This window comes from Cottoperca gobio, chromosome 12 (assembly GCF_900634415.1).
Source record: "Cottoperca gobio chromosome 12, fCotGob3.1, whole genome shotgun sequence".
Taxonomy (NCBI): domain Eukaryota; kingdom Metazoa; phylum Chordata; class Actinopteri; order Perciformes; family Bovichtidae; genus Cottoperca; species Cottoperca gobio.
In genome coordinates this window covers 15713337-15730053 of record NC_041366.1, presented here as the reverse complement: position 1 = coordinate 15730053, position 16717 = coordinate 15713337, and the positions used below count along the sequence as shown (strand labels likewise).

The 16717-nt window shown below is 38.5% G+C and overlaps 4 protein-coding genes across 8 annotated transcripts; 2 read left to right on the top strand and 2 right to left on the bottom strand.

Annotated features, from left to right (window-relative positions):
- The first annotated feature begins 12 nt into the window (after positions 1-12).
- orai1b (ORAI calcium release-activated calcium modulator 1b) lies at positions 13-2475 on the top strand. 2 transcript variants are annotated; one of them, XM_029444661.1, is made up of 3 exons: positions 13-402; positions 539-702; positions 1355-2475. In XM_029444661.1, exons 2-3 carry the CDS (start codon positions 589-591, stop codon positions 1910-1912), a joined length of 672 nt encoding a protein of 223 aa, XP_029300521.1. In that variant the 5' UTR covers positions 13-402; positions 539-588; the 3' UTR covers positions 1913-2475. The 2 variants fall into 2 exon arrangements, with proteins under 2 accessions (XP_029300521.1, XP_029300520.1); XM_029444660.1 differs by having other exon boundaries at positions 13-460.
- Positions 2476-2961: 486 nt separating this feature from the next.
- Positions 2962-11089, bottom strand: morn3 (MORN repeat containing 3). 3 transcript variants are annotated; one of them, XM_029444245.1, is made up of 6 exons: positions 10960-11089; positions 4042-4211; positions 3779-3933; positions 3536-3695; positions 3244-3428; positions 2962-3088 (listed from the first exon to the last, which is right to left on the bottom strand). In XM_029444245.1, exons 2-6 carry the CDS (start codon positions 4184-4186, stop codon positions 2981-2983), a joined length of 753 nt encoding a protein of 250 aa, XP_029300105.1. In that variant the 5' UTR covers positions 4187-4211; positions 10960-11089; the 3' UTR covers positions 2962-2980. The 3 variants fall into 3 exon arrangements, with proteins under 3 accessions (XP_029300105.1, XP_029300106.1, XP_029300107.1); XM_029444246.1 differs by lacking the exon at positions 10960-11089 and adding an exon at positions 5133-5278; XM_029444247.1 differs by lacking the exon at positions 10960-11089 and adding an exon at positions 5103-5266.
- Positions 5448-12826, top strand: tmem120b (transmembrane protein 120B). 2 transcript variants are annotated; one of them, XM_029444244.1, is made up of 12 exons: positions 5448-5601; positions 6725-6843; positions 7242-7358; positions 7450-7509; positions 7599-7694; positions 7787-7876; positions 7986-8051; positions 8186-8247; positions 9234-9326; positions 9612-9676; positions 9881-9949; positions 11654-12826. In XM_029444244.1, the coding sequence occupies exons 1-12, from the start codon at positions 5449-5451 to the stop codon at positions 11672-11674; spliced, it is 1011 nt and encodes a 336-aa protein (XP_029300104.1). In that variant the 5' UTR covers position 5448; the 3' UTR covers positions 11675-12826. The 2 variants fall into 2 exon arrangements, with proteins under 2 accessions (XP_029300104.1, XP_029300103.1); XM_029444243.1 differs by lacking the exon at positions 11654-12826 and adding an exon at positions 10940-11376.
- Positions 12549-16408, bottom strand: rhof (ras homolog family member F). Its single transcript, XM_029444248.1, has 5 exons — positions 15993-16408; positions 15631-15718; positions 14663-14772; positions 14307-14441; positions 12549-13704 (listed from the first exon to the last, which is right to left on the bottom strand). The coding sequence occupies exons 1-5, from the start codon at positions 16125-16127 to the stop codon at positions 13540-13542; spliced, it is 633 nt and encodes a 210-aa protein (XP_029300108.1). The 5' UTR covers positions 16128-16408; the 3' UTR covers positions 12549-13539.
- Positions 16409-16717: the final 309 nt, after the last annotated feature.

The window sequence follows — 16717 nt, the reverse complement described above, 5'->3', positions numbered from 1 at the left end:
TTTTCAGCTGGTTTTACAAACAAAGATGAAACATCATTTATCACATCAGAGCAATCACTGTTTGTTGTGGTCTGCAGAAATAAAAACATTGCGTTTAAACTACTATTGTCATATAGTCTAGCCCTGTACCATACCAAAAAAGCGATAAAATAGATTGTGTTTATTAAAAAAAAACACATCTATTTTCATTCATTCAGCAATAATTCATGTCTGTTTGCTGGACATGACGTGTGTCACGTGGGCTGGTGTAATGGTCCGTTCAAATAGACAAAAAACATATATTTTTACAATAACTACACATTCAACGTGGTAATTACATCAGTATTAACTAAGGGATGATTTGTAATGCCATTACAGAGGAAATGCAACCGGATGTTCGCCTCGGATCGCGCAGGCTTCTGGGTAATGTAAGGTGCAGGCGGCACAACACGACTGCTGGTGGAAAAAATAGCTTCCGCATGTCCGTAAGCTGGCGAGGTTTAATGTTTTGTAATTCTACACTGTTGGCATGCTGAACGCTTGTTTCTGTCGTAACAAGGTAAGGTAACAACGTAACTACGCCAGCGCTGCAGCTCGCCCAGTCCTAACATGAGTCTGAACGAGCATTCACTGCAAGCACTGTCCTGGAGGAAGCTGTACCTGAGCCGGGCTAAACTGAAGGCTTCTAGTCGAACATCAGCTCTGCTTTCTGGATTTGCTATGGTAACATATTGCTTCAAAACATCCTCTTACTGTTCTCTTGTACATCAGTCATATAGCAAAAGGCTGAGCCCTTTTTGCTCGAAATAATATAACATTACTATATAAATTACTCAAGTACTGTACTTAAGTACAATTGTGAGGTACTTTACTTGAGTATTTCCATCTTTATGCCACATGGCAGAGGAAAATATTTTCCTTCTACTCCACTACCTTTATTTAGTACATTTAGTTAGTTTGCAGATTTTGATTATTAATACAAAATATAATCAACAAACAAATTATGATGTATATTTATGGATAAGGATACGTTTGATCCCTTGGTGAAATGTACAAGTTCTCCAGTAGTGTGTATATATATATAGTGAGAAATAAACCCCACCTTTACCAGCTGCAACATTAAATACATCAATAAATATTCATATATATTATTCAATATTCAATATATTATATAGTATTCTAAAATGGACCATGCTAATACTTAGCTAATTAAGTAAGATTTGTAATTACTGGAGGGTGACCTTACAGATGTTCTTTGTTGATTGTTTGGACCATGTGATGCAAGACACATTTTAGTGTCAACAGGCAATAAAGTGTATATCTTATCTTATACAATAAAGTAGTTTCCTGTTCTCTTCCTATCCTGTCTTTCCAGGTGGCTATGGTAGAAGTGCAGCTGGACAACAGCTATCCTTATCCACCGGCTCTCCTTATTGCCTTCAGTGCCTGCACCACTGTGCTTGTGGCTGTTCACCTGTTTGCTCTGATGGTCAGCACCTGCATTTTGCCCAATATAGAGGCTGTCAGCAATGTCCACAACATCAACTCTGTGAATGAGTCCCCACACGAGCGGATGCACCGACACATTGAACTGGCATGGGGTTTTTCGACAGTTATAGGTACTTTACTCTTCCTGGCCGAGGTGGTTCTACTCTGCTGGGTCAAGTTTTTGCCCGTTAAGCCCAAAAACTCCAGCAATGATACAGTTTCAGCTGGTGTGGCTGCTGCTATTACCTCCACCTCTATTATGGTCCCCTTTGGTTTAGTCTTCATTGTCTTTGCTGTGCATTTCTACCGCTCGTTGGTCAGCCACAAGACTGACAGACAGTTTCAGGAGCTAGAGGAGCTCTCTAATCTCACCAGGCTACAGAACGAGCTGGACAACAGAGGGGAGTCTTCCATCTTGCAGTCTCCAAGCTCACATTTCCCATAGTGAAGTATGGTGGATACACATCTATGGTGGAACTCTTGACTGCTTGGGATATCTCCAAGCCAGAAGCCACGTTATTGGCTTCTAATATTTTTACAGGAATGAAGATGTCTCACCTCTTTGTTGTAAAATTTACATTTGTGAAAAGAGTTGTATTTTTTAGGAAACATGTTTGAAATGTGAACACACAAATCTGCCGTAATGCATGTGACTTGAAATTGGAAAGTCTTAATTGAAGTTGTAACTAGTTGCTTGATTTGTCCTCTAACAGAGACATCTGAACCCTACTGGAATCCTGTCTGTTGCCTGCTGCATTTATTTACAGTTTGTCAGTGAACACTGCATTTGTTAATATACTGCTGTTGTGTTTTGTAAACCACAAGATAACTCTTTCCTCCTTATTCACTGTTTACATTTCTTGTAATGTTCACAAACTGATTTTGTAATGCTTACTGTTTGTGTTGACTGACTCAACAGCTCCTAAAACTACAGTATTATTAGTTATTATTTGCTGACATCTGTAGCACAGGCTGTCATGTTAAAATAAACTCTGTTTTACCAAGTGACATTCAAAGTTTCAGAATTATTTGAATAATTTGAATGTACTATTTGAGAACATTATATCTACATTGTTATTTTCAATCAGTTACACAAGTTAAGCACATCGCATCTAGAATATTTAGCAAATGAAACATTTTAAGTTAATGAGATGACTTTATCCTTAACATGGATTACTAACTGAGCCAGCTCTGTCTCATGGCGAATTGTTATATTTATCCTTTTGACTTTTGACAATTAAGAATTTTTGAGAAATCTCACTCACATTTTAACCTCTGTGGAGGACTTGTTAATATTAGACACTAGTGTTTCTCTGCGAGTGGATGTGTCATTTGGATATTCTAGTTATACTAGTATTAAACTTAAATTATATCACTATTGTTTTCAACTCATTTGAAATATCCATATACATGTTTTTAGGTTTCCTGCACAGACAAGAAAAAAGTATTCGGGTGTAAATATTTTAACAAAACTGAAAAAGCTGAACGTCATCATGCCATTAGTTTTCTTTTTTTATTTGGTGTCTGTGAGTGTGTCGTGGAGTGGAAACTTGCTGTTGATCCTCTCAAGGTAGGCTGACTGGGCTTCGCTTAAAACCAACTGCATATCCACCAGGTGTAGCTTGAAAAAAAAAAAAGATATGCTCATATTTTAATCCATAATAATGCATTGGAAAAGTGCATGATTTGTTGTATGTGATTATTTGATTGTGTCACATAAGTGGTGAGAGAACTCTTGTAAACGCTGCAGAAGTATTCACAGTGAAAATGTTGTACCTTTGGAATTGGATACTTGGTCGGTGTTGGTGCTTCATTTCTCCCAAAATCAGACAGAGTCCCACATTTTGCAACTCCATCCACCCAAAAGCCTTCATAAAGCTTGCCTTTGTCAGGATAATAGAACTTTCCATTACCGTTCTTCTTGCCATCTCCCCAGGTGCCTTCATACCAATTTCCATTTGCTTGGACACAAGTTGAAAAGTCAAATTTTCAAATCCACCATCTTGCCCCATCAAACTATAATCTATTTTAGATTTTAAAACATGTATGTGAAGCAAAGTGTTCTTACCAAATTGGATGATGCCCTGTCCATGATTCTTATCCGTCATCCACTCTCCCTCATAGATATCTCCGCTCTCGTAGTACATCCTTCCCCAGCCACTCCGATAGTCCTCACTCCACTCCCCCTCATAAACTGCTGAGTTGTTGTAGAGGTACATCCCATATCCCTAAAGATAGAAAAGGATGCAACATATATCACAGAGTGAACACATGTGTTACAGTGTGCATGAACAGTGTATCAAATACATACATGCTTTTTTCCATTTTTCCATCCACCAATGTACTTCTTTGCATACTCCTGTGTTTCTGGGAGCAGCACACTGTAGGTACCATATCCATCTCGTTGTCCAAATTTCCACTCGCCATTAAAAATGGCACCAGACTTCCAAACCTGAGTTCCCTTCCCTTTAAAAAAAAAAAAAAAAAAGCAAATATGTTAGCTAGTGTGGCCAAAGTATGTTATGCTTCATAAACAAATGCTTTTGTTGAAGCTCACATTTAAAATAATCTCACCATGCTTCTTGTTGTCCTGCCACTCTCCAGAGTATTCATTTCCATTGACAGAGAATACTGTGTGCCGCAGTCCACATTTCTGTGACTTAATAGCCCACAAGGTTGACAATGGCTGATTTTTTTTTGAGGATTTAAAATATGGCATGGCTGGGCGTAGTTTGATGAAAACCCTATAACATAAAAAACATGTAACACCCATGAAGCTGTAGACCTACTGGGTAGCCAATTTCTCCCTATATTAACAATACATTGACCTTCTTTCAACGCAGGGTGTGCGCACATGTGACAAACCAGTTTAAACAAAAACATCACACAACCTACAATTCATGTGTTACTACTTATCATTCGACCATATCTATTTTATAAAGAATATACATGATTTTTTAAAATTAGCAGTCCTGATTTTTATTTAATTTTTAAAAATCAAGCAAAAACAAGAAAATAAATAATAATAAACCAACATTTAGGAAATGGTGGAGTGTAAGTACATTTACTCAAGTACTGTACTTAAGTACAATTTTGAAGTACTTGTACATTACTTGAATATTTCCATGCACATTGTACTTCTACTTCACTACATCTCAGAGGGAAATATTATACTTTTTACTACACCACATTTATTTGAAAGATTCCTATAACACATCATTAATAAATACATAGTAATACATTAAATATATTTATAATAACGCCTAATAGATTATGATGTAATATTATAAATTAAGCTGCCCAGCTGTACATCAAGTAAACAAAATGATGTGATGAACACATAATTAATTAAATCCAGTCATATAATACATATTACGTTTGGTAACTGTTAATATAAGTAAAGTTTGATGCTAATACTTTTGTACTGGTAAGATTTTGAATGCAGGACTTTTACTTACACCACTGCATTTAGGAAAGTTGAATACAATCTTTTTAAATTAGCATGTTAGCTACAAGGTAGCTAGGTAAACAACTAGCTAGTTAGTTATGTAAATTGACGTTAGCTACTAAACAGTGTAATTTAACACCGACCACATTAAGCTGTCAAACACTCATTCAAAGCAAAGTACTTGTACCCTAGCGATGTGTCCAAGCGGATGACTTACTTAACACAGTCCACTTGTAAACTCAGGCCATGAAGCTAGCGAATAAATTAAGAAAACACGTTAGACGCTAAATTAACGAGCTGGTGTCTCCAACAGAGAGCCGAGCATTTGTTGTATCCTAGCAACAGAATTGTGTAGCCTACTGTAGTTGGTGCAGTCCTAATTAATATAATTTAACAAATAGAGTTACATGTGTCTGGAAGGCTCCCATTGATGCCAATGTCGTTTTTATTGATTTGTTAATTATTCTTAAATAGTATTTTACTGTTTTCAGGTTCAACCCATGGGTGTATAAGGTTCAACCACAGCGGCTTTTATGCGCATGCGCCTTGCAGCCCATTTAAAAAGGCTTCTTGGTGGAAGCTTGTGGAGTCGTCCTCCTTGCTACATCATCTACTGTACCACAATGTCCAAACCAAAGTTTCAGACGGAGTGGGAGGAAATCGACGAGGAACACCAACAATTAAAGGTGACAGACAACACTTAAACGAGTACATCATGTATTGGTATATTGCTGGTCGTAGCGTGTCGTGGATGGCACTGACAGCTAACAGTTACTAGTCGCTATGTTAGTTTGGATGACTTGTTACTATTCGCAGTTAATTCTCAGCTCAGCTGTAAACGCAGCTTTTGAACCAATAACTGTGCTGTTGGAAGCAATATCTAAGGGATGGACAATGTCTCACTGGATGTTTGATCATCTTTGACTTTACTGTAACATCAGTGTGTTACAGCCGCTAACGCTAGCAGCAGGTTTCTTGTGTTGCTGCTAGGCGGCTAATGAGCAGCTACAGTAATTTAGCTGACCATTAATTAATGTTGAATGATTGCTACCAAAGTTACCCTGAGCTCGTAAAGGCACCTTCACGCTGTTGCTCTGCTTGAGTAAATGTCCAAACAAAGTCATTGAATGCATCATCATTTATTATTACCACACAAGCTCACGTTCGCTAGCTAGCTAACTTGAAACAACAATGTAGGAAGTCGATAATCGGAAAGAATACAGCTCCATTTCAGGTACAATTAAAAAGCATTATGTGGTCTGTGGTGCTGTGGCACACCACCCCTCTGCTCATGCTGGTACCAGACAAACTGAGACCTGTGATGCCATCAAAATTTAAAATCTGGAGCTGCTCCATAGGGAAAGCCGATGAAGGTGACTGTCAACTGTTTGGGGATTTTCTTAAATGAAGCTCACATAGAGGTGAATAACTAATGTGAAATATTTCTCCTGCAAAGAAACAGTCTCTTATTCATTATAGGGGCTTCCTTTCAGATTACATATTTATAAATCTGTGGGTTTGAAGAGATTTAGTGATTTACACACTGTTGATTGTCCTGTTTAAAGAACAACACTTCCTTTGATTGGCCATGTTGTTCATTTAGAGGTTTGCAACTTTTGCGAAGATTTGTGTGAGATTAAGATGAATTTTCACTCTTTCAAAGAAGTATTTTCAGTGGAATATGATGCATGAAAGTCACATTTCTCACATTCTTTGCTTTGACTGAGAATCTGTAGACTTTACTGTGTGTGTGTGTGTGTGTGTGTGTGTGTGTGTGTGTGTGTGTGTGTGTGTGTGTGATATAACCAGGAAACTCACAAAATTTACAGACAAAAACTTGAGGAGCTCACCAATCTTCAGACAACATGCAGTAGTGCCATCAGTAAACAGAGAAAATGCCTAAAACACCTAAGGCACAGTTTGAGCAAGTAAGTATTCTCTGATCAAGACAAAACTCTCACTCTCAGCTTGTTTGCTTACACTGCTGTCTCAGGACACTAGTTAATCATTTGTTTATGGCTCATCAGCCTGTTTAGAAGATACCATTTTTTTTGGTGAAAAAGTATTTCCTTGTTTTGTTGTCTTTAAAATAAGTGGTCTTCGTGTTTTTAGTGCTTTTGTTTGTGGACATTGTCTTCGTAAATCTACTCTCTTTACAAAGTTAAACACATGAAGGTATATTTCTATTTATCTGCCGTTCCTAAATGATTATATTCTCTATCACTCTGAGACGTATCAGCGAAGATGCTGTGTCTGAGTTCATGGAGAGCAAAGATATTCCTCCTCCTCCTCTTGTTAACGTGATCATTTTGTCTTTTCTCCACAGGTGTTCGCAAACATGTGACGAGGAAGATTTGAAACGAATAACTGATATCAAAACACAAATCAAAGAGAAAGAAAATGTGTTTTTTGATATGGAAGCATATTTGCCAAAGAAAAACGGGTCAGTACTTTTGCATATCGACAATTCACCCCAACATAATAGCCGGTGAGTATCATTTATTAATATTTAGGTTTTTTTTTGTGTTTTCCAGGCTGTACCTGAATTTGGTCCTGGGCAACGTGAACGTAACTCTTCTCAGCAACCAGGCGAAGTAAGTGAAGCATTCAGCGTGAAAGATCTGGTTTAGACTCTGGATTTGTGTATGTTTGATCTAATTGTTTTACCTCCATTTATTCATAGATTTGCCTATAAAGGAGAGTATGAGAAGTTCAAGCTTTACATGACTATAATCCTGATGTTTGGAGCAATAACCTGCCTCTTCTTTCTCAACTATCGGTGAGAGAACACTTTACCCCTCAATCACTATTGTCGTTAACTTATTCAAATCTAAAGAGTGGTTGACTCTTTTACTTTTTTATTTTGTTTAGAGTCACTGATGAAATCTTCAACTTTTTGCTGGTGTGGTACTACTGCACATTGACCATAAGGGAAAGCATCCTCATGAGCAATGGCTCCAGGTGTGTTGTGACATCAAGCCAGAGGCACTGCCGTCTGTTGAAACATTATGATAGCAGAAGTATTTAGAATCACTAAGTTATACAATGTCAAATCTCTTGTGCTTTTCAGGATTTCAGGTTGGTGGGTGTCCCACCATTATGTATCCACCTTTCTGTCCGGTGTGATGCTCACCTGGTGAGTTTTTCTCTTTCTCTTAGTGTCTCGTTGTTTTGTACAAACGAGTAGTTGTCAGAAACTGCTAAGACAATGAGGGGATACAGTTTGTTCCTTTTTTTTTAGCTTTTGTGTAACCTTGTGTCTTTTCACAGGCCAGAGGGACCCATGTATCAGATGTTCAGAAGCCAGTTCCTCGCGTTCTGCATTTATCAGAGTAAGAATGTACTCTTACATTGTGCTTCCCCAAACTTGAGGTGGTTCATCCTCCAAAACCAGCATCAACTTCTTCCTTTTGTGTGATGTACGGTAGTTAAAATGACTAACGTGTAGTCCCTCCTTTGATACCTTTTTTAGCAGACATTGCATTTGACATGTTTTTTGCTGTCAAGTGTCGCCACACTTTGGGATATTTGAGGCGCCCTGCCATGTGCTGTCTGTCAGTATTGCATCATCAGTTGCTGACACCAGATGTTTCACATAAAGGGAAATTGCTGTTACATATGTGTCTTTGTACTCTGATATATATATATATATATCTATCTATCTAGCCAAATTTAGGACTGCAACTAATCCTTATCTTTATTTGATTAATCTGCCAATTATTTTCTTGATTTAAATAGTTGGTCAATAATATGTCAGAAGATTCTGTGGATGCCATTTTTCAAATGTCTTGTTTTTTCTGACCAACAGTCCAAAAACAGGTGGCTCTTTTTTTGTTTTGAGGACATAATAACTCCATTTTAAGTCAAAGCTCCACGTCGCAGGCTGCTGTTGACTTTTGCTGCAATGGCTAATCGAATTATAAAAGAAGGGAAAAAATAATGATAATAGTAGTCCACTGTTTTGATTATCTATTTGTCAGTAAAGTAATATTTCGTGCAAATATGGCAGAAAATGCTGTTTCCAGCCTCAAATATGGAGATTTCCTGCTTTTTCTGTTTTATATCATATTAAACTGATTACATTTGGGTTGTGGACTGACAAAACAAGACTTATAATGACATCACCTTAGACTTTGAGAAACTGGGACGCACATTTTTCACTATTGTCTGGCGTTTCTTTTAGTTTGTTTTTTTAGACAAATGGTTTAATCGAGAAAATATTTTCTTTCCAGTACTGAGATATGAATTAGATCACGGGAACCTAATTTTTCACATGGCAGTATTGGCTGTGCTGTAATCTGTCATTCTTTTACTCCAGGCTTTCTTCAGTACCTCCAGTATTACTACCAGAGCGGCTGCTTATACAGGTTGCGAGCTTTGGGAGAGAGAAATCCGCTGGACCTCACAGTGGGTAAGCTGTACTCTATTTTTGGTGCTAGTCATTTCAATCGTTTGAACTCTTGAGCCATCTGCAACACCGTGTCTGGAAAAATAGGGTAAAGGTGAGAGACGGGAGACATTTGTTTAAATCGTTAAAATCCGTGTGCTGCCAAGCAGATGTTGGAATAATTCGAGAACCTCAGGGAATTTGCTTCTCAAACCATTTCTAATTGACATCTGGGTACCAACACGGCGATCATGTGTGTAGTATTCTGTGTCGTCCCAACGTCGCTGTTACAGCTTTGTGTCTCCGCAGAGGGATTTCAGTCGTGGATGTGGAGAGGCCTCACTTTTCTTTTGCCATTCCTCTTTTTTGGCCATGTAAGTCAAAACATAACATTTAAAACATGTTTAATATCACACTTGTGTGTGTGTGTGCGTGTGTGTGTGTGTGTGTGTGGTTTTTCAAAGCATTTGAGAGACTGCATCAGTTGAGGCGAAAGATGTGGAGCAAAGTGAAATTTGCTCGTGCGACCAGAGTGTGCAGCAACATTTAAAAACGATAATGCCTCTCTTCCTTTGCAGTTTTGGCAGCTCTACAACTCCCTGACCCTGTTTCGCTTGGGAAGACACGAGGACTGTAAGGAGTGGCAGGTAAGGATCACCCTGGCAGGTCCATTGCTTAAATGTCAAGAGGCATGTGACAGTTTGCCCCAAAATAAAATAAAACATATTTTTCCTCTTACCTGTAGTGCTATTAATCAATCTAGTTTGTCTCGGGTGTAAGCTGCAGATATCTGCCGTAGACATGTCTGCTGCAGATATCTGCCGTAGACATGTCTGCTGCAGATGTCTGCTGCAGATATCTGCCGTAGACATGTCTGCTGCAGATATCTGCCGTAGACATGTCTGCCTTCTCTCCAATAAAATGGTACTAGATGATCCATGTGTCAAAAACAAATAAAACTCGACAGCAATCTCTCTTTCCAGAAATGGTGACCCGGGTATTCGAGATAATCCACAGAACTTGTTGTGAACACTGTATGTAGGAACTATTTTCTTTCTACTGAACTACACCCACCAACGAGTGAGCACGAGTCTCTCGTCAATGAGTAGATGCACGCTTCCTCCTGCGCGGGGATACGGTTGGCGGTTAAAGAGGCATTGCTGTTGAGGTTTTTTTTTTTTCAAATGTGTTTTTGCCGCTGTGAGCAGCACACGCAGAGTGCCATCTAGTTCCATTATATTGGAGAGAAGACAGACATCTCTACGGCCAATATCTCCAACACTCTGCAACTTGCATCAAAACAACCTTGATTGATAAATAGCGCTAAAAGTAAGAGAAAAAATATGTATTTTGATTTTGGCGTAAACTGCCTTTTTAAAAGAAAATGCATTTTGCCTCTCAGTAAACAATGTCCGCACAGTTGAGGCAGTTGTCGATATGGGTTGATCTCTGAGGTTCTGAAGTCAAAAGAGGTGAAGTTTGTGTCAGACTTGTGTGCACAGGCTTAACTCTATTTTATCTATCGAGATGACTTGTGATAAAGTCCGGTGTAGTGTTTGATAGAATGTCACCTACTGAACATATCCGAGGCCAGATATAGCTACAAATGAATGCATGACTTTTCCTTTTGCTTCTAGGTATTTATGCTGTCACTGACCTTCCTCGTCCTATTCCTGGGAAATTTTCTCACCACGTTGAAAGTCGTCAACCAAAAATTGCAGAAAAAACAGGAAATAGTTCAAAAAAAGGACTGAGACACAAACTTTCTTACCAACGGCCAGTTATTTTGGAGTAACGCGCACAATCGCTTGATAGAGTGACCCTGGTACGATCAGGCTGGGAGGAGACCAAGCTGAAACCTCTGTTTCTCTCAGGCGTTGATGGCAGCAGCACCGTCCAGTCAAAGTACGTGGCCAACAGGCTTCTGCTTTCTCATGACTCGTCGTCGATGTTGCTGCACAGTCAGGTCACAACACAAAGTGGTGCGTTCACGGGACACACGGACAGTTTGAGGCTTTATCCTGTACATAAAAAAAAAAAAAAAAAAAAAAAAGTGAGTGGGAAGAATGTGTTTGTGTTTGTGTCTGCGCATGAATCTCTCCGAGAGCCTTTTGTTCAAATCATATGCAAATAAAAGAGGGCAGGTAGCATCGATCAACGGAGCAGAGTTTAGTTTGCCTTGCTTTGAAGACCTAACGTCTGTCGTGCACTTCATACTTCTGGGAAGTGGTCAAACTGTCTCTGGTTCTGCGCTTAATTTCTGGATTTGTCTAACTTTTTATGTGTAGTTCTGAACTTCCTGTTGTGCTGTTTCACTGCTAACCAGTATTTTCTTTTTTCTTTTTTACAAGACTTCAAGGTCAACTACTTAAAAAAGCATAAACCTGATACTTGACTGCCCTTCAACTTCAGAAACAACTCCTCCTTTTCCTGAGTCAGTGGCAGCTTTTTGTTTTTTGTTTCTCAAAAGAGAAAGAACTACAAGAGAATTGAACACTGTTTCTTTCTCCCTTCAGTGTTTACAAAAAGCCATAACTGTTAATTCTTTATGATCTCACACCTACACTTTGTAATCTGGCTGCTACATGAACACATTTAAACGTGTCCTGTCTCTACAGAAAACACTTGTTCCCAGTGAGGTTTAAATCGTGTTTCCATGTGAACTACATGTTTATGTTCTCATTAACATAATGCTAACACCTTTTAATACATCGTTTTATCATCTTTCACTAATGGTCTAACTCTTCCTACGAGCTTATCAAACATTTTATCACGAAGCCATGCACCGAGATGCATCATTACTGCGCTGAAACAAACCACATGCCGGTAGTTCCCATCTTGTTGTGTGACGTTGAAGAAATGTATTCTGATCAAATGCTGCTATTAGTGCCGGTATTGTGAGACTAAGATACAGAATGATGATGAAAAACAAAAAAAAGTGCTGGATTGTTAATCGAATTCCAATTAACATAACTAAATGAAATATTTGTATGAATTAATTCATGGTAAAACTTGGAGCTTATGTTCTCGTTCACTGTCGTGTTTTCTGGTTCCTGTTTCATGTGTAAAAGTTTCAGCAATGTCGGGTCTCTAATGCCTTATTTTCCCTCCAGCCTGTTACAGCAAAAGAATATTCATTTTATTTTTGAAAAATCCAAAGATGGTAGTTTTGTTTGTTTGTTTTTGTTTTTTTTGTTTTTATAAATGGCATTTCCCTGAAGGCAACCATGCTGAAGAGAATCTAAATATTGATGCATCACATTTATTGAGGGGAAATTGGAGCATGTTAAATTACAGACCAAAATGTTCCATTTGATGTGCGAGCTGCCAGAATGCACAAAACAACTTGATTTCCTCATTTTTATGATGTAGCTGATGTTAAACAATGGGTTTTGTTTTTTTTATCGTTCATTTCAACACTGTAGCTGGTGCCTGAGTGGGATCAGCGATGAGACGGTTAAGTTTCTCGATCTGTGTACATTGTTGTAAAACAATATATTAATAATTAAACACCTTATGAACAACAGTGTTGCTATGTCTGTGTTTTTGTGCAATGGGACTAAAATAAATGTCATTTATTTCAGTGTTCCTTCAATGTGCTGTGAGGAAAATGTGAATACCTCAACTTGTGCAGCCATTGAACACATTCAGTGGGTCCAACACTAGTGGGTGCTGTTGGTACAGATAAGAGTCCTGCTTCACGTTGACTTGGCTTCAAAACGAACTCTAGTTCAGTGTTTTGTTTTACTGGAACTGAACTAACCCTGTTGGGTTATGATCAAGTTCTCAAGACTGTTAAAGCTGCAGTACCATGATATATTGCATTTCTACTATTTTTGTCTGGGAATTTGTTGCCTACCAGCAGCTTTTACACCAGATTCAGACACAAACTTCAATACAAGAACTAACTGTTCAAATTCCTACAATGTATAAACATTTCAATAAAGGCACAGGTTTGGAAACGGCAAAACTTTCTACTAGAGGAAAAACTATAAAAATACTAAACGTCTCATACAAAAGTCAAAATAAATCGACAGAAGGCATTTCAAGTTGCACCACACTCTGCCGCTTCTTGCAAAATCGTCTTTCCTGTTACGTCATTAGTCGTTTTCTGGTGACGGTAAAGGGCTGATGATTCAGTGAGGCCCAAAGTGTTTTTTATCACCCAGGGGATGCATTCTGACGCCAAGCATCTTTGATCTCTGAATGTCCAAATGTCCAATCTTTACTTTTGACTTCACAAAACGACACAATTCTTCTTCCTCCTGCAGTTCCTTTGTTTTCGATTGAAGGCCAAAGTTCTCTTGGTGGCCTCCCGGAAAATGTCTTCCACGTTCTCCTGATACTTTGCCGAACACTCGAGGTAGAGCTCTGCATTCATCTGCTGCCGGGTCTCCTCACCCTACAACATTAACACCAAGAATTAGACTATATTAGGGGATTAAAGGATTACTTCACCCCCAAAATGGCTTATTTGTATATTAAGCACTCACCCCGTGTTACCTTGAATTCTTGAAGAAAACTTTTTCTTACATGCCTCTACAGGAAACAAAGACTCGAAGAAAAGGCTTGATAAATTGAAGTAAATGTTAATGCGGAAGTGTTTTCAAAGAGATTTCGAGATTTTAAATGAGACTTGGATTATGCTGCACGAGTTGTGTGAGAGAGAACGGATGTGTTGATAACGTTTTGCTGTTGTTAAACGCATCCCCATTTACTTCAATTCATCAAGAAGATCTTTCCGTTCACCGTGGAGGCATGCTAGAAAAAGAATACAGGGTAACGCAGGGTGAGTAATTGATATACAAACGGTTGTTTGGACGGTGACAGTCATCCTTTAATATAAGTTTGGAAGAGATGTGTTATTGCATTAAAACTGTAGTTAAGTGAGGTTGCAGGTTCGAGTGCTTCCTCTTGCATATTGTACTTAACATCCTGTAACCTCAAACAAAAGGCCTGTTTTTAAAAGATCACTAAATGTCTGCTCACTCCTTCTTGCCTTACCTGTGTGTAAGTGATGGGATCCTGACTCGTAGCCTTGAGCTTCCTGGCACACTCTTTATCCTTCCTGAGGTCAGTCTTGCAGCCAATCAGGATGACTGGAGTGTCCCGACAGAAGTGCTTCACCTCTGGGTGCCACTGGGGAAACAAAATAAGACTTTAAGGATCTGAGGCGTTTGTTTGTCCCTTCTTTTTATTGTCAGACTTTGTGCTTCAGGACTGCACTTTGACAGCATTCAGAAAAGAGTCCTGCATGTGGGGGTCAATGTCCACATGCAAGAGTTAATCATAGACAAAAGAAAGCAGCCAACTCCAACATACCAGACTCTCACAATCATTTACAAACATTTAGCGATTACCTTTATCAGGACATTCTCATAGCTGGTGGGGTTGGTCACATCAAAGCAGACTAGAATCAGATCCGCTTCTTGGTATGAGAGCGGCCGTAGTCTGTCATAGTCATCTTGTCCTAAAAAAAAGAAAGCAGATAATACATGTAAGCAGATGAATGTAAAAGTGTGGATACAATTGTTAACAACAATGGAAACAACAGCCTGCACACAAAGATAAAAACACAAAGACACACACATGTTATGATAGATGTATAAAACCACATCCTGGTTTCAGCTTCCTTTTACGCTGATGTAAGGCACCCTGCTGCAATTTCTACAGAAGATAAGCAGCTAGCATTGTCTGTCATGGGTTTTCCTGAAAATGAAATGACTTTTAAAAACGTTTCCGCTCACATAGAGTACCAATGTTTTATGCCTCACAGAAATACAGCAGCTGGGTATTGTTTAAATCCATACCAGCACCAAATCAATACTTAATTTAGGTCATAGTGATAGAAACATAACGCAGTTTTTTGTGTATATATGAAATACATTTCCATTATCAAATCATAAGTTACTGAGAATCTGACTAGTATTAACTTGTGATGTTGGTGTATTGTGAAATATTAATTAATTGATTATTAATATTATATTAATAATTTATAGTACAATAAATATAATTCTTATTCTATTATTGGTGGGGATTTTACTTCATTTAGGCTTTAGCTTATTAGTAGTTACTAATATGCTAATATTGTTCAGTTCCTCAACAGTTGATGATATTCTGACTCATCCCACTTCCTCTGTGACGCCGGATGTCTGAACTGAAACATTTTAAAAAGATATAAAAGTATTTCCCCCCCCTGCAATCTGATTTAGTTTATGTGCTGTTTCTATTCCATCCAGTGGTTTCTCCACATAATGTGAAATCTACTGACAAGTAAAATGAATCAAAGATGTTCAACATTGAGGTGCTTTAATAAAAAGGGTCTTACCAGCTGTGTCGTACAGGTTGAGCTTTATCTCTTTTCCTCCCAGAGAGACAGTGCTGACATATTTTTCGAACACTGACGGTGCATATTTCTGTTTTTGACACACAAGAGAAAGATGTCCATTTTATGATACAGCTATAATATATATATATATATATATATATATATATATATATATATATATATATATATATTATATTTCTTCTTATTTCTAAGTTTTAACAAATGAAATGCTTCTTCTTTTCTTACTTAATTTGGATTGAGATAAATGTTCAACATTATTCATCTCAATTATGGTAATAAAAACATATCTTTAATAATAAATGAATACAAGAGATGAGGTACAGCACGGATGCTCTTCTTACCTCTGGAAAGTCACCTTTAGCATAAACCATCAGAAGTGATGTTTTTCCGCAGCCTCCATCTCCCACTATCACAATTTTAAGTTCCTGTATCTTTTTCATGGCACCATGGGCAGTCCCAGCATGGTTTTGTGTCATTTTGCCTTCAAATAATCAAGCAGGTGCCACGCAGGATGGGGGCTGAAAATACTCCCTCAAGATTTAAGTTAAATTCATGGCAAAGCCGGATGAATTTGACGATGATGTACAGGCAGTATCAAAAGAGAGGAACAGAGAAGCCTCATGTTTTATCTCGCTCTGTTCACCACTTCCTGTTCCTGTCACACTGAAAACTGTTTCCAATTGACCCCCTACACCGTTCTCCTGTCCTATTATCAGTCTGCTCACTGAAAGCATCTCTGGGTAAGAATAGTGAGTTGCACATGCAGTTGAGCGGGGCTGCTCCTACTTCCTCTATATGCATGCCTATTTCATGTTCTGGGTGGGCACTCAATCTGAAGCACTGCCTCCATGTGCGTGCGAGATAACACTGAAAATATTTACGGCTAGTGCTGAAAGTAATTCAGCAGGTTTTTGTTGATGCTAATCATTACAGTTAGATCTCTGGATCGTTCTCTGTGAAGTCTTGAATGTGTGGTCTTATGCTCGGATGACAGTGAATGGGCTGGATGGGCGTGTGCCCTTATTCCCCCTTAAGAGCTTTTTACTTGTGGGAACTTGCGTTCTCA

What these genes read in the sequence shown, in the direction of transcription:
- morn3 (XM_029444245.1), bottom strand. Translation starts at nt 4,186, where the DNA reads ATGCCATATTTTAAATCCTCAAAAAAAAATCAGCCATTGTCAACCTTG. An exon ending in ACAGGGCATCATCCAATTTG is followed by an intron (nt 3,429 to 3,535) that starts GTAAGAACACTT and finishes CTTGTGTCCAAG; the next exon opens with CAAATGGAAATTGGTATGAA. An exon ending in CCAAGTATCCAATTCCAAAG is followed by an intron (nt 3,089 to 3,243) that starts GTACAACATTTT and finishes TTTTTTTTCAAG; the next exon opens with CTACACCTGGTGGATATGCA.
- rhof (XM_029444248.1), bottom strand. Translation starts at nt 16,127, where the DNA reads ATGACACAAAACCATGCTGGGACTGCCCATGGTGCCATGAAAAAGATA. An exon ending in CAACCTGTACGACACAGCTG is followed by an intron (nt 14,773 to 15,630) that starts GTAAGACCCTTT and finishes TCTTTTTTTTAG; the next exon opens with GACAAGATGACTATGACAGA. An exon ending in ATCCCATCACTTACACACAG is followed by an intron (nt 13,705 to 14,306) that starts GTAAGGCAAGAA and finishes TTAATGTTGTAG; the next exon opens with GGTGAGGAGACCCGGCAGCA.
- orai1b (XM_029444661.1), top strand. Translation starts at nt 589, where the DNA reads ATGAGTCTGAACGAGCATTCACTGCAAGCACTGTCCTGGAGGAAGCTG. An exon ending in TGCTTTCTGGATTTGCTATG is followed by an intron (nt 703 to 1,354) that starts GTAACATATTGC and finishes CTGTCTTTCCAG; the next exon opens with GTGGCTATGGTAGAAGTGCA.
- tmem120b (XM_029444243.1), top strand. Translation starts at nt 5,449, where the DNA reads ATGCGCATGCGCCTTGCAGCCCATTTAAAAAGGCTTCTTGGTGGAAGC. An exon ending in CTAAGGCACAGTTTGAGCAA is followed by an intron (nt 6,844 to 7,241) that starts GTAAGTATTCTC and finishes TTTTCTCCACAG; the next exon opens with GTGTTCGCAAACATGTGACG. An exon ending in AGGACTGTAAGGAGTGGCAG is followed by an intron (nt 9,950 to 10,939) that starts GTAAGGATCACC and finishes TTTTGCTTCTAG; the next exon opens with GTATTTATGCTGTCACTGAC.